The sequence below is a fragment of the Rasamsonia emersonii genome (genome assembly GCF_000968595.1).
Source record: "Rasamsonia emersonii CBS 393.64 chromosome Unknown ctg1118621759993, whole genome shotgun sequence".
Lineage (NCBI taxonomy): Eukaryota > Fungi > Ascomycota > Eurotiomycetes > Eurotiales > Trichocomaceae > Rasamsonia > Rasamsonia emersonii.
The window spans coordinates 25,062-40,231 of NW_013563294.1; the positions used below are offsets into that span (position 1 = coordinate 25,062).

Here is a 15,170-nt window from a genome sequence, read left to right on the forward strand (position 1 = left end):
CGTGCATTAGAGCCAAGCGGTGGATTTAAACCAGTTCATCTTGACTAGTTAAGCAGGTCTGCAGAGCTGCAAGGAGGTGGGACATATCTTTGCTTTCCAAGGGAATTAATTACTATACCCACCATGGTATGTGATTGCTGCCTACCTATCTTATCCATGAGAGGAGGGGCCGAAAAAGGCGGGGTATTTATTTTTATTTCTAAAAAAAAAGCCTTTCGGGTTCCGAAGGAACGGACGGAAGGGAATAAACCACGGATAATGTTAATAATCGATTAAATTATCTGATCCAAGTATGTACAGTACGTTCCTAGTTACCAAAACAACCTTATCTAGGCCACTCTCGCAGTCGAATGAATTGACGCCCAGTCGATAAGTTATATTCAATTCAATCCAGCTCAATTCATTCGTCCTCGCAAGTTCATTCGCCCTAAAATTACTACCTATCTACCTGAAGCAAATAAAGAAAAAACAATTTCCCAAACCTGAGAAAAAAAAATACCTCTGAGCAGGAGAGAGACACACACTCCAACATAACGTAAAGAGAGGGAAGAGGATGAGTCCCTGGAGTAGTGTTACAATCCACATAACGTCATACAGGCATGAATTCAGTGAATTCAATGAAGCAGCAGGACTAGAAAGACTACTATGTCAACGGCGTCATGATGCTCTGTCGGTGATCGTCGCCATAGCTCCCGCTGCCGCTCCCGCTCCCATAGCCGGTATCGTTGCTTTCTAAGCTGTGCCGGCGATGGCCCTTCGAATCCTCACCCTCGACGGCCGTCTGCTCTCGCCCGGTGGTGTGCTGCTTGCGATGCTTCCGCTCCGCTTTCATGATCTTCCGGAGACTGGAGCGGACTGATTGCGTATGGTCGGCAACGTCGATCCCGACGTCCTTACACACCGCAATGCACTCCGCTTCCACAATGTCGACGAGGCTGTTCGTGAATCCGTAGAAGGCGGGATTGTACGCGTGACGGGCCCAGTACATCAGATCCTCCGCCACGCGGCCGTACTGCGGTGTTGGCTCCGTAATACTGTCGGAACGAGTGCGCTTGTGGGTTGCGCCAGGCTTGCGATCTCGCTCGTCGTCCGCCCAAGACCCCGTCGATGCAGGGGATGGACCGCCTGACGACGAGGGCGGCGACGATGACTCGGACGATGAAGACGCAGAGAGGAGATCGCCATAGGTCGTGACGACATGCAGCAGATGGTAGACAGCGGTAAACCCAACCAGAGTCAGCTCGACGGGGTCCAAAGGAAGCTGGTTGAACCAGGCAATGGCTTTGCGAACGGTCAAGTACGACGGCAGAGAAGTGTCGTTGGTCGCTCGCGCTTTGAGGATAGCGGCAATCATCGCGCAACGGACGGCGATCGCGATTTCCTCACGCACGGAAACCGGGATTGATGAGTCGAGAAAATTCGAGGCTTGGGTCTGCTTATCTTTCTTGGATGGCAACGCAGCAAGGACCGCCCCAATATTCTGGATCCTGTCCTCTTCGAAGAAGACTGCTTTCATGGCTAGCGCCCGTGTGTATGCAGCAGATGGCCGGGGCGCCACATTCAGCGCAAGCTCGAGCTTCTCCCGCAGTAGACCCCGAGACTTCTCGGTTGAAGGGCTGTCGTGCCCAGCCTCGAAGGACCGCAGCAGTGCACGCTGTAACACGTGACTGGACCACCATGCCGCGAGAGAATCCAAAGACGATCGAATCGCCGGATCCTCGACGACCACATCGAGAAGCGCTTCATCGTCGTCGGTTGCTTCTTGGGTGGGTCGATTCCAAGTCAGATTGGCGGCACGTTGGATGACCGAATCAATCATGACCTCGTCACATTCCCGCTCCACCAGAGCAGCAAGATGGCTGGGCAGAGAGTCTGGGTGGTCCTTCGGCAACGATCGATTCATCTTCCTTGCAAGGCCCCACTGGTATCTAGCCAACAACCGGGCGATATCGTTAGCAACCCTAAAGATGAACGAGCCCGGCTCGCCGAGTCTCCAGAGCAAGATGCGACAATGGAGAGCTTTAAGCATCATCCTCTCCGGGCTGCGTGGCAGAGTGCCCGCGGCGAAAATCGTAAGGACCAGCCGGGACTTGCTCACTTCAGCATCTCCTCCCGCCAGCTGAGCGTCGATGGCAATGTCCCAAGTCTTGACCCGACCTTTCTCGTCTTCTTCGGTGATCCCAGTTATCCAGGAGTACAGTTTCCATCCCAAGAGACACCCCAGGGTGTACTCAATCCACCGGCTGGTGACTGCGAACCATTCGAGGAAGAATCGGTGACGTGGGACACCCACTCGTTGAATACTCGTCAGCCACGCCTGTCTCCTGAATGCGGATGGCGTCATCGCAGTTGCAGAATCAGAAGCTGTTTTCGGCGGACTGCGTTGGAAGCCAGGTCGCGAGTTGAACAAGTAGAGGAAGACCACAAAGGCACAGCCAACGACAAGAACCGCAGTCAGAAGAAAGTTGGAGATAGCTCGAACGTGCCATGAATTCCATGGACCCATATTCATGTTCGCATGCCAGGCCCTGATGTAAGGCAAAACCTTGTCATTCAAAAAGCTGAACGGGACTGCCAGCAGCCCCTTGTCAGTCGATTCCGTCTTCTTTTGAGTGCTGATACTTTCGACGACCATCAATCCGGCAAGAGTACCGAGCATAAATTTGTTGGTCAATCCCATGCGCGGACGTCCACCTCCATCGCCTTCTGATACTCTCTTTGATTTACGATCATCTTGGATATAAGACTTTGCAAAAGGGCTGTCCGTCGCTGCGGAGGCCCGCATCTGCTTGATATAGTCGGGTACTTTGAGTAATCCCTCCGGAGGATGAAGCGAGCTGGCCGGTTTCTGAGTCGGTGACGGTTCTTCCGCATGAGAGAACACGCTTGGAGGAGAGCCTATACTGGAATCTATAGTCCCCGTGTAGCTGCCAGGGGAGGATGCCGAGCCGGAGGATGCCGTGGCGCTCTGGTCTATTAATTTGTCCAATTGCCGCAGCCTCTCCTTCAACGCCCTGTTCTCTTCTTCAAGACGCTTATTCCGCAATTCCAAGTGGTGGATGTACTTAGTGGCCTTGGAGAGAATGGACGCCTTGTTGAGCTTGTTAGCCGGAATTGCGCCATCGGGATCGTCATCACCAGGAGAGCTTCCATTCCCTTGCTTCGACATGGCTCGCAAGCTGGGAACACTGTCCCTGAGTTCGGCGATCTTCTCATTCAGGTTAGCTCGATATCGCTTCTCGATGACATTGTGGGATCGCTTCTTTGCCGGCAACTTCGATTCCGGCGGCGAGTCATCTTCCGCACCGGCAGAACCGTCATCGTCGCTGGTCGTCTTCCTTTTTCGGGTTGACGAACTGTTGGACTGAGGCGACAGGCTGGTCGATGGGTTCTTCAAATCCCATCCTTTCCAGTATGAGGATGACGACGAGGCGACGTGTCTCCCGCCCTGGACGGATGAGCCCCAGTCACGAGTTGGATCCGTGAGAGAACCAGGCGGCGAGACATCGGCTGAAAAATCCATGTTCTCGACGTTGACTGGAGACTGCGTGGTATTGACTGATACAGGGTCCAGGACCAGCCCGGAGTTTGAAGGATCGTTGGCATGATTTGACTTGGTCTGAGAAGTTATGTCATCCCAGTCCCACCGCATCCACTGAGACCAGTCATACTCGACCTCATTTCCAGAGCCGGTGGTCAATGAAGGTTCATCCGATCGGGACTCATGCGTCCCGGATCCTCCTACTGGGGAGGACGACGGTCCGAGACCGCCATCTACGGGAGCAGCACTCATCCGGTTGTGATCAGAGAATGTGAGCAGGGCGTTTGAAAGTCGGGAATATCTCTAAAACAGTAAAATCAGATAATTGATCCGATTCTGGACGTTAGACCAACGGAAAGGATGCCGATGGGATGGGTTCAGGTTGGCGGGGACCCAGATCGAAAGATGTCCTTATGCTGGACTATGACGACAATAGCGGAGATTCAGCAGAGTCCACAGAGTTCAAATGGGCTGAGGTGCAGTGAAATAAACAAGGAATCTCCAGATCAAAAGGCGAGATGCAGAACCATTAAAGGTCCAGGCACTTTGGTGTCTCTGAGCTGTTCTGATTGATTGATATTGATTGATAGTAGGGTTTGAAACGAGGGTGGAACGAAGAGACGCTTAATCCTAAGGGCCTTCAGAGGTCTTGGAGCATCTTCAGAGGGTTTCAGTAAGAATCTGCAGGTGTCGAATCATCAAATCAGTGGGTTAGATGGCCGTTGAGCCCATGCTGCAGGCATTGTATTTTTCCCCAGCGAAGGTTGATGTAAGCGGTCTAGGTCCCTAGGTCGCGAGACGGGCGCGCCTCGGAAACACGCGACGGGTTCCTAGATTGACCAATGAAATTGACAGCGTGCCTCAATGTTGATTCATAATCCTCCTACTGCAGAAGTCTGAAAACCGGGGGCGTGCAGGAACAGGGAAAAAAGGCCTTGAAAGAAGCTTGTTCTGTACAGTACTTTCGGTACGTCGATTGGGAAAATCGTATGATCGCGGGTGGTCTCCCTTCCGACTCCCCGGGACACCGCCTGCCTGCGCACCCCACCGTTTTCGTAATACGGCGGATTCCCCGCAGAGGATAGGCTTTTTGATAGGGCATCGCACCGCCACGTTCTGTCACAATACCGTACCATACACGCCGCCAGCAGACGGCACGTGCGGCAGCGAGCAGCAAGGGCGAGATCACGGGTTGACTCATGTGATCGGCCACTGATGCGGCCGAGTTATCCCCGCGCTGCATAAAAAGACGGCATCCATTATTGAATCTTTCCCATGCCTTTGCATCGCTGCGATGCCTGGTGTGGAGTTCATCCGTGCTGAGGCTCCTGTCACTTGCGAAGAAAAGATCTCGAGATTACCATGGATTAGTAGTGTTTCCCAAAATAAATACAGCTACTCCATACTGGCTCACCCAATTGGGTACCCGTACGGAGTAGAAGAGATCAGATGGATCAAGCGTGGAGACCCGACGTTGCTGCCAACTGCCAGAGAGCACATAAAACCAACAACCATTCTACAGCACCGTCCGACAAGGCGAACAGTAGTTCGTCATCGACCAGGGTAATCCTTCCAGAAATATCGCAAGTGCCTTCTCTGAATGATGATTGGTCAAACCCCGTCCAAGCTTACAAAGCACGAGCGGGGGATGCAGGGATGTGCAGCCAACGCGAGTCGTAGCCTCGAGCTTGGGGCACAAATCCATCGATTGGGACCCGAGCAGAGGGATGGGAATCATTAGTTCTCTGATCTGCGTGGCAGAGTAGAGATTCCCATCCGCACGAGATCGTCTCGATCGAGCAAGACGTCTAGACAGGTTGTGAGCTTCATGCCTTGATCCGGACTCCAGCAACACTAGTGTGCGACTGTCAAAAAAAAAAAGGTCCCAACAAGATCTATCAGCGCTTTGAGACCGCCGTCAGTGAAGATTAATATCCTATCCAACTGAATACTCACAATGGCAGAGGACCCAATCGCCGCCCCAGAACCCGCGATCGAAGTGGACGACGACGTTGACTCGGCGTATGGCGACGAAACGTCCACATACACTACATCGTTGGCCTCGAGCGTGCGGAGGTATGAGTGGAAGCATGGGCGTCGCTATCACAGCTATCAATCTGGCAGCTATCACTTCCCCAACGATGAGCCCGAACAGGACCGGCTCGACATGATCCACCACGTCTTCTGCCGACTGCTCAATGACCGACTGTTCCTGGCTCCCATCAACCCGGACGACGGGCTGCGGATCCTCGACATCGGGACGGGCACGGGCATCTGGCCTATCCAGATGGGCGATCAGTATCCGCGAGCAAGCTTGATCGTGGGCAACGATCTCAGCCCGATCCAACCGGAGTGGGTGCCCCCGAATGTCAAGTTCATCGTCGACGACGTGGAACAGGACTGGCTGGAACAGCAGCCCTATGACTATATCCACTGTCGGTACATGGCGGGCTCGATCCGCGACTGGCCCCGACTGGTGCGGCAGTGCTACGACCACCTGAAGCCGGGCGGGTGGATCGAGTTCCAGGAGTCGGCTAACACGCTCTACTCGGAGGACGGCTCGCTCACGCCAGACAACAAGATGGTCCAGATGATGAACGGTCTCATGGAGGCCTGCGACCGAATCGGCCGCACCATGGACCCGGCCCCGTCAATCAAAGGCTGGGTCGAGGACGCCGGGTTCACCAAAGTGGAACAGCGCAGGTTCAAGCTGCCCATCGGTCCCTGGCCCAAGGACCCGCGACTGAAGGAGATTGGAACCCTCATGGCCATCAATTTTATCGAGGGGGTGGAGGCCTTCACGCTGTCGCTGTTCACGGAGGTTCTGGGATGGTCGAAGGAGGAAGTTGACGTCCTGAACGCCGGGGTGCGGGCGGACGCGCAGCGGAGAGACGTCCATCCTATGTTTGATTTTCTGGTCATTACCGCGCAGAAGCCAGAATAGTTGCAAGGGCGACAGGCAAAGCTTTTGACAGGTGAATTGTATGCTGCAACATCGGTGTTGAATATTTAAATTATACTATATCTGTGCTAATACTACCTAATTACAAGTATTCCACCATAATGGACGTATAGTACAGTACAGTACGTGTCCTTTCCACACAATCAGTATCAGAAGGGGATCTGTGGACCCTATCCGGATTAGTATACCGTAGGACTGCGACATAAACCAGCTCAGCTAATGGTGGTCCGTTCATTGTTTGAGAGCTTGAGGCACCGAAGTACGTAGTACGAAAACTCCATGCATCTTCCCGGGATCGGGATCCTTGGGACCCGAGAACGCGATTAGCGCAGCCCAGCAACCGGATGTCAAGGCCCCAGGGATCCGAACCGACTTTGCCAGCGCTATACTAGAGAACTTATGAGTCGTGACACGCAGAGACTGTGGGGTAATAGGAGTCGTCCCCGCTAAATTAATTAGTCTACATGGCTAGTTGGTATCTCTTCGGGTGTATATATATACGGTGCCCGTCATAGGCAGTCCTCACTTCACTATGGTCCGTCATTTTTCATATCTCAAGATTCCATTATTTTCATTTCAGTGACTGATCTCCAAAATGACAGCATCTGAGAAGTCACTATCCGGTCAGACAGTTCTCGTCACCGGCGCAGGCGGCGGGCTCGGGAGAGTGATAGCGACCAAGTTCCTCGAAGCCGGAGCCAACGTGGTCATCTGCGACATCCACGAAGAGCGTCTGAAGGAGGCCTCTGCCGAGCTGTCCCGGTCCGCCAAGGGGGGCGGCACTCTCAGGGCGGTCGCTGCAGACATCACGTCCGAGGAATCGATCCGGCATCTCTTCGGCGAAATAATAGCCAGGGAGTTTAATAACCGGCTGGATGTCCTGGTCAACAATGCCGGTATCATGGATCGCTTCGATCCTGTCGGCGATTTGGATCGTGCGCTGTGGGATAAGGTGATTGCTGTCAATCTGACTGCTCCGTATCTCCTGAGCAAAGAAGCTGTGCGTATCATGCTCGCGCAGCCGGAGCCCAAAGGGTCAATCCTCAATATTTCCTCCTTGTCCGGTCACTCTGGCGCGATGGCTGGTATGTAGCTGTCTTTTTTTCCCTTAGAATAGACGGTTTATTCTGACCTTTTTGCGAATAGGAGCCGCATACACCGCCAGCAAGCATGGTCTAGTAGGTCTCACGAAAAACACAGCTGCCTTCTACGGCAGCAAGGGCATCCGCTGCAACGCCCTGATGCTGGGTGGCATGAATACCAATATCGCGGACTCGATGCGCGCTGGCGTCAACACGGAAGGCTTCCAGCTGAATGAGCGGTTGCGGGGGGGCGTCGGCATGCAGATGGTGGATTTGAGTGACGTGGCTGAGCTGGCTTTGTATGTCTGTACGGCGGAATCGGCCAAGATTATCAATGGGGCGATCATCCCGGGTGATCATGGCTGGACTGGAATAACGGGATGAAATCTGCCAAGAAAGAAAGCCTTGCAAATTGGCTATCTCATATAATTTATGGTACCATGTATGTGATCGGATCGTATATATCGAATGATTTGTCCAGGATAGACACTGTACAGACGAATATTTATTGAGATCCATCCTCATATCTGTACCTAGTGTATTATGTCTCGGCCGAACCGGACCAACAATTTCTGCCGAGGTAAATTCGACAATATCGCTGATAGCCAGACCTAGGCAGTAGTTGGTAAGAATACGTGATTCCTGCTTACCAATCTGCATTTCCCCTTTGGGAAATACGCGAAAGCGGGGGAGTGTCGGCCGAAACACTGATTTGTCATCTTCCTAGGAGAGACCATTTCATGGAAAGAAGATTATGTAGCTGTCTGGATTAATGATGATTATATGCTCTGATTGCAAAGAGACTTGTTAGCTGCGGCAATTTCAGTCTTTTCGAATTTGTCCTCCTTCTGTGTCACATGTCAAGAGTTTCTAGTGTAGAATCTATGTACAGTACAGTATTGTATAAGATGGGAAATATTTCCTCGACACGCTCAAGTCCGATTTTCTTCAACTCGCAAATCATAGATCACTACATTCTACCTGTCCTCTCGGAGCTATAATATAAGAGCTATCAGAAAATCTTCGTAATCTTCGTCAGACTGCGAACATGCCTCTCTACGACGTCGAACACGTTACCCCATTGACAGAGACCCAACAAGAGCAGCTGGCCATCGCACTGACAGATCTCCACGTCCAGCGATTCCACACCCCGCGCTTCTTCGTCAATGTCCGCTACACCGACGTCAGCCACCAGGTGGTGTTCCGCGGCGGGATTCGACGCAAATACAACCGCATCATCGTGCGGACTCGAGCGGGCAGCAATCGATCCGTCGAGACCTACAACGACCACTGCAGGGATATCGTCCGCGTGTGGGAGCGTATTATCGTCGGAGATGACGACGACAAAGACCCCGAACGGGGACTGAGGACGGTGTGGGTGATGGGGGCTCTGACGACGGGTTTGGAGGCAGGGATTGCGAGGCCAAAGGTTAGTCACGTTACTGAATAAGTGACTGTATCGCACATTGGTTTGTATAACGCTAACCATCCTCCTTTGTCTATGTATGTACTAGACCGGAGAAGAGCAAGAATGGTTGCAGCTTCACATTCCTGAATTTCGCAAATTGGCAGAAGCTGGAGACGAGGATTTTATTGAGCTGATAAAGGAAGTGGATGGTCGTTGAGGTCGTCTACTAGGTAGTCTTCCACATTCCTAGTTGGTTAGGGGAATGGCATCACACACCCGATATATATATATCCATGGAGTATATCATGGAAATACAGTATATAAATAATATATAGATACTATGCCGTCGAATCTCTACACAAAACTAAAAGCACAACGATCTCAGTATGGCTGAGTTTGTAACTGCCAAAAGGAACAAGAAAAAAAATTCGTAATAATAAAAAAAAACGTTCCACTGTGCGACGACAGCAGACTTTTCACAAGCAAAAAAGATGTCCTAGCATGTCTCGGTTTCGATCCGAGGACCTCCGGGTTATGAGCCCGGCGCTCCCCCACTGAGCTAACATGCTTTTTCGGACGGAAGGCAGTCTCTGTGAAGCGATATATAAAGTAAAGATGATGATATTTGGAATTTTTTTAATCCTTCCTGTGGGTTCGATATGAATCATATTTGCAGGCAATCCGCGTGGTTGATTGGCCTAGCGATCCGGAGCCTCAACGGGATCCCCGCTAGGCCGGGCTGGGCAAAGCCTAAGCTCGGTAGCGTATCCGGTCACGCTGCGCCTCCTGGCAGTCGACGAGGCCTTTGGGATGGCACCAGGGGAGCCAACGGCTGTTAAGGGGGCTGGAAATCACGGGAACAACAGTAGATTCTGCAGATATCAATCCTGTCATCCATTCTGGGCTTTGCGAGAATTGTCGGATTTTTTTCTGTCCCGGTTGCCCGGCGTGGGGCGCGAACCCCTCGTCCTAGTAGAACTAATATAATACTTGCGTACTGTAACCTGTCTAAATAATCCACCCGCGCCGCCCGCTCATTTTTTGACCTCCACTGGACATCTCCCACAAACACCACTTTTTCGCTAGCCGATTCTACGCTCCTGGAATACACGATGGCGATTCAGTGAGTGATGCACTGTCGAACTACCGCTCCCTGGCCTGGTCTGACAATGCTTCTCGCAGCTATCTGATCCTGTTGTCGAGGCAGGGCAAAGTGGTATGTCGCCTCGTGGCCCACCCCCCAACCTGACTGGCATTTGGGCTTCTTATGCTCACGCAAAAACCCCCTGCACAGCGCCTTGCCAAGTGGTTTACCACTCTGTCGCCCAAGGAGAAAGCCAAGATTGTCAAGGATGTCTCGCAACTCGTCCTCTCGCGACGCACACGCATGTGCAACTTTCTCGAATACAAAGGTTCGACGCCTGCTAAGAAAGATAAGCCATTACTCTGGGCTGACTGGCTTCGTTTCTTTCTGCAGATCAGAAGATCGTCTACCGTCGCTACGCCTCCCTCTTCTTCATTGCGGGCTGTTCTGCTACCGACAACGAGCTGATCACCCTAGAGATCGTGCACCGCTACGTCGAGCAGATGGACAAATACTACGGCAACGTGTGCGAGTTGGACATCATCTTCAACTTCCAGAAAGCCTACTTCATCCTGGACGAACTGCTGCTCGCGGGGGAGATGCAGGAGAGCAGCAAGAAGAATGTGTTGAGGTGCATCAGCCAGCAGGACAGCCTGGAAGACATCGAGGTGAGTGACCTGTTCTCGCGGCCTACGACCGACTTCGCACCCCCGAGACCTTCCCCTCCGTCCTCGTTGAAGACCCGGCTGTGTCCCGTCGGTCCTGTCCTCCACCCTTCATCATCGTCATGCCTGGAATCGCTCGATTCCCCCGTCTCGACATTGAGCTAATCGATGTCGTTGCTCAGGTGGAGGAAGACACTGTGACGAAGATCATGTAAAGACATAGGCAGCAGGTCTGCATCTGGGTCTTGTTCTTGCGGTTTCGAGCGCGATCTGCTGGCTTTCGGCGTACATAGGTGTCATGATACTAGGGCTTTCACTAATGGAGATCACTTTGGTTGCTTCAGGATTCGGATCAGTTCCTCACCAACTTGAAAGCTAGCGGACTGGAGTGAGTGCAGACGCAGCGTGCCCTCTGCCAACCCTCGCAGTCGTCCTGACTGCAGCCATCGCCTCGCCCTCGGCTTGCCTCCGCATTCGTCCATGTGAAGTAGGCGCGTGATATCACTGGCCGAGATAGGGGTATCACGTGACGGCACCGTCCCCTCGGCCCAAGGCGCAACCTCACCTCCACCCGGCGTCGTGTCACTGTGGCTGATGCCGCATCACCTCATCGCCTGCTGTCACTTCCATCCGTCTCTCCTTCCCTCTCCATCTCCCATTCACCCCCTTTCTCCCTCCTTCACTCGGATTCTGTGACATGGCCCCGTGCATCGCGATTGCTTCCTGCTAGACGTCCGTCGTCTGGCCCCGTCGATCGCATAAGCTTGTCCTTGCAGCCAGCCGGGAACACCTTATCGCCGGTCGTCGCGCTCAACGCAGGTTATCGGATCGCACCTGACAAACGACGATTACCGCATCATCCAGGTGCACAGTTGCTAGCGGGGCCTCCGAGTATCCGTGACGAGGTTGTTTGACTCACTTTACTCGGTTTCTCCTCGGTTTCTTGCTGGCGCGGCACCAGCGCATCACTGCAGGATGAAGGTATGACACGTTCACCCTAAGCCTGATTGAAACCGTGAAACTGACGTGACGTCAAATCGCAGTACCTTCCTCTTCCAGAAATCGAAGAGGTGTCGAGCGCCCTCAACTTCGACACTGCCGACTGTCATGTCGTGGGAGGATGTGACCTTTATATCACCAAGGCCGCGTCGGACGATCGGAAGCTCTACAACCGCATTGAGCAGTCGTTGGAATCGCAGTACGAGTCGCTCCTCCGTCTGTCGGCATCGCTCTCCCCTCCGAACGCGTCGGATGCCGCGATTTCGCTCAACCTGTCGCGATCCAGCCCTTTCGGCCCTCTCAGCGAGCATTCGAGTCGCCGGACGTTTGCCTACCTGATCGCGACACTGAACGCGAGCCATCCGGACTACGACTTTAGCCATGTGCTGCGACCTACGGATTTCCGCCGCGAGCGGAACTTGAAGAAAGTGATGAATACCATCGACATGACGCTTTACAATCTTCGCCCACATCTGCGCAGCGACGGCACGCCTCCGTCTCCGCACTCGTACGCTGGGTCCTACAGCCCTGGTTGTTCTACCGTATGGGGACCTCGGATGTGGAGGCTTATTGACGAGCAGATGTCTCTGAACGACTGCGCCATCTTCTCATACTCGCCGGAAGAGGGCGTGCATGACGATGATGACGGGGCGATCTGGAGTCTGAATTATTTCTTCTTCAACAAGACGCGGAAGCGCGTCTGCTATATATATCTGCGCGGCATTCCGATCCTGAGCCACGCGGATCCGGACGGATTCGATGGGCTGGCGACGCCGGTTGGGAAGAGGACTTTCGACGACGACTACCTCATCCCGGACGTGAGCGCCAAGAAGCGGGCTCGGTATTGGCTCGGAGATCGCCCGGGACTCGAGGACGAGGACGAGGGAGTCGCCGGGCCGTCCAAGTCGCGCGCTGCGGTTGATGAAGACAGCCGGACCCGGAAGGGCACGGTTCGCGCGATGAGCGAGGAGATTGCGGAGACGATGGAGGTATAACGAGGGTATAGCTTGCAACAAGCACTGACTTTTGTTCGATCTCTGTTTCGTTCTTTTTCACACCTGGTGAGAGCAGTGGTCTCTGGACTGGACTGGACTGGACTGGACATTATGATGATGGTTCTGCTATATTCGGGTTATGAGATTTTTTTTTCATATTCTTATTTGACATGCATTACTCCGTATTCAGAATGGATCGATCGGTGATGCGTTAACGGTAGTGGGAGGACGGTTGGGTGGCGTTGTTGACTGCTTTTTTCCTTTTCATTCTTGTGTATTTTATTTTATCCTGCTGACGTGGGTGATGTTTATATTTTTTATTTTTTTTTCTGTCGCCGTCTGTTTCTCTCTCTTTTCTTTTTCCTGCAGTGTAATTAGTTAGGGGGACCATTGGGGGTTTATTCGTAATGAGATGATCTGCTACATTACATTACATTACATTCTCTGCTGTACTAATTAATACTTACTTACCTAGGTAGGTAGGTAATAGGCAATGCACATTGGACCAAGTTTAGTTTAGGTAATTAATACCTTACCTACCTACTTTAGGTACCTTACCTACTGCAGACAGACAAAACACATCCCGTGATAAATAAATAATACTACCTAGGGGGGGAGGTGAGGGAGGGAGGTGAGGTGAGCCAAGCTGGGGCAGCATAGGTAACGTCACACAATTCCGTATATGTATGTACTGTATTGTACTGTATGCGTAGAAGGCAACTAACTAACTGATTGTGTGATAGATAGATAGATGGGATTATAGATAGATAGGATTAAGGAAATGTTTTATTTGTTTATCAAGTCCACATTTAGGTATATACCTTCAAGTTATCATTATTATCATTTAAAGCCCCAAAGTCCAAGCACTACTGTGTTTGGACTAATAATTAATTAGCTTAGCGATGGTATATGGTATGCTATATGGTATGGCCACTCGAACATGCATGTCTCATTTCTTTCTTTCTTTCTTTCTTTCAGTAATGCCGACTCGATCGAACCTTTACTTAAGTTTAATTGATGATCATTCTCAGCATATCGTATATTACTCTCCGATTCCAAAAAGAAATGACGAAACTGAAACTGTGTCTGGAGGGTGCAGTCTTTATGCAGTCACTTGTGTGTATATACAACATTCATCTAAAAACAGGGGGGTATCAAGCTGCTAATTTATGTACAGTACAGTACAGTATATGTATAGTCTCCGTCTAACCACTGAGCCAACACATGATAATAATCATATAATACCGATTTGTCCCTTGAATCGATCGTTTCATCTGCTGATGCACTTCGAAAGATTCTTATCAGATAGATTCCGCAGGAGAAATCATTGGTGGTTTTGCTCAACTCGGCAGTTCTTGTGGGGCTTCCGGTGTTGTCTATCATCCGTCTTGGCGTCTCCACTCTTGTGTCATTGCAGCGAACTTCATGTCTTCAGACATGATGATGACAGTCAATCGCGAGAATTGTTCGAACTTCCGCAAAGCCATTTTTTTTCTCGGTTTGCGGGCAGAGGAACGTTACTCCTATGGCTTCTGTAGTCAGCAAGAGTGAGTCTAATACCTCAGAGAATGGACTGACCGTCACCGAGCTTTTCAGTGACTAATTTCCTGAACCGCCAAACTTCGAACATTTTGTGGACATTCTGGTTGCAGTTGTTTTTGCCGATTGCTGTCACAGCTTTGCTTCTCGCTCGGAGGGGTGCTCGAGGTATTTCAGGTCGATGATAGCACCAGTGGGATTGGACTTTTGTCATGTTTGTCTGGAGCATCTGAAGCAGTGTCACCAGAACTTATCCATGCTAGACCAGTCACGGGGCGTTGAGGATTGTCAAACCGGCTCTGAGGATCCCATTGACTTTGCTCTCATATCCAACATTCCATGCCCTCTGCTGAGGTGTGAACCGAATGATTGCTTTTGAAGGAAGAGTCTTATATCTCAGGGGCATGAGAGATATTGAGGTCGAAAGAGGCAATCGGACTTGGTGTTTAGTGGCAGCAAGAAGCTTGAATCTGAGAGGATTCCAGAAAGATGTTCTCGTCCCTGGTTGTTCTAGTCTCCTGAAAGAATAATTCTGGAACTGTCAGAGGGCCCTAAGACCTGGAACTCCCCCGCGATGGACAGCAGACGCTTATCCTAGATAGCGAAGACGCGAACGAGAGGATGAGGTCACATCTTTTGAAGTCCCGACGCATTTGTTCGTCTCGGTGATCACGGACTTGGTACTGACTAGAGACATAGAGCGTCCGAGGCTTTGTGGTGAGTCATACACGGTGGATGCATACAGCGCTGATGCAGGTATCCTCGAGCGGTGCCATGGGACGCGGCGCGACTAACACCGATCAATCCTGGTAACGGAGCCTTGTGCCATCTTGTCAACATCATGGATGACCTGAGCATGACCGATAGAAAACAAACTCAACCGAAAAATCACCCA

General features: G+C 51.7%; 5 protein-coding genes across 5 annotated transcripts; 4 read left to right on the forward strand and 1 right to left on the reverse strand.

Moving 5' to 3' along the window:
- Positions 1-643: 643 nt before the first annotated feature.
- T310_1563 (HLH transcription factor) lies at positions 644-3,793 on the reverse strand (the record flags this gene model as incomplete). The annotated part of the gene is made up of 1 exon (XM_013475536.1): positions 644-3,793. The coding sequence occupies one exon, from the start codon at positions 3,791-3,793 to the stop codon at positions 644-646; it is 3,150 nt and encodes a 1,049-aa protein (XP_013330990.1).
- Positions 3,794-5,498: 1,705 nt separating this feature from the next.
- On the forward strand, positions 5,499-6,485 carry T310_1564 (uncharacterized protein; the record flags this gene model as incomplete). Its single annotated transcript, XM_013475537.1, has 2 exons — positions 5,499-5,617; positions 5,666-6,485. The coding sequence occupies 2 exons, from the start codon at positions 5,499-5,501 to the stop codon at positions 6,483-6,485; spliced, it is 939 nt and encodes a 312-aa protein (XP_013330991.1).
- Positions 6,486-7,098: 613 nt separating this feature from the next.
- On the forward strand, positions 7,099-7,969 carry T310_1565 (Short chain dehydrogenase/oxidoreductase; the record flags this gene model as incomplete). Its single annotated transcript, XM_013475538.1, has 2 exons — positions 7,099-7,588; positions 7,650-7,969. The coding sequence occupies 2 exons, from the start codon at positions 7,099-7,101 to the stop codon at positions 7,967-7,969; spliced, it is 810 nt and encodes a 269-aa protein (XP_013330992.1).
- A 664-nt stretch (positions 7,970-8,633) lies between these two features.
- On the forward strand, positions 8,634-9,387 carry T310_1566 (uncharacterized protein; the record flags this gene model as incomplete). The annotated part of the gene is made up of 3 exons (XM_013475539.1): positions 8,634-9,014; positions 9,100-9,202; positions 9,329-9,387. 3 exons carry the CDS (start codon positions 8,634-8,636, stop codon positions 9,385-9,387), a joined length of 543 nt encoding a protein of 180 aa, XP_013330993.1.
- A 718-nt stretch (positions 9,388-10,105) lies between these two features.
- T310_1567 (uncharacterized protein) lies at positions 10,106-13,503 on the forward strand (the record flags this gene model as incomplete). The annotated part of the gene is made up of 10 exons (XM_013475540.1): positions 10,106-10,116; positions 10,176-10,209; positions 10,288-10,405; positions 10,471-10,745; positions 11,087-11,130; positions 11,296-11,647; positions 11,786-12,730; positions 13,212-13,215; positions 13,347-13,372; positions 13,480-13,503. The coding sequence occupies 10 exons, from the start codon at positions 10,106-10,108 to the stop codon at positions 13,501-13,503; spliced, it is 1,833 nt and encodes a 610-aa protein (XP_013330994.1).
- Positions 13,504-15,170: the final 1,667 nt, after the last annotated feature.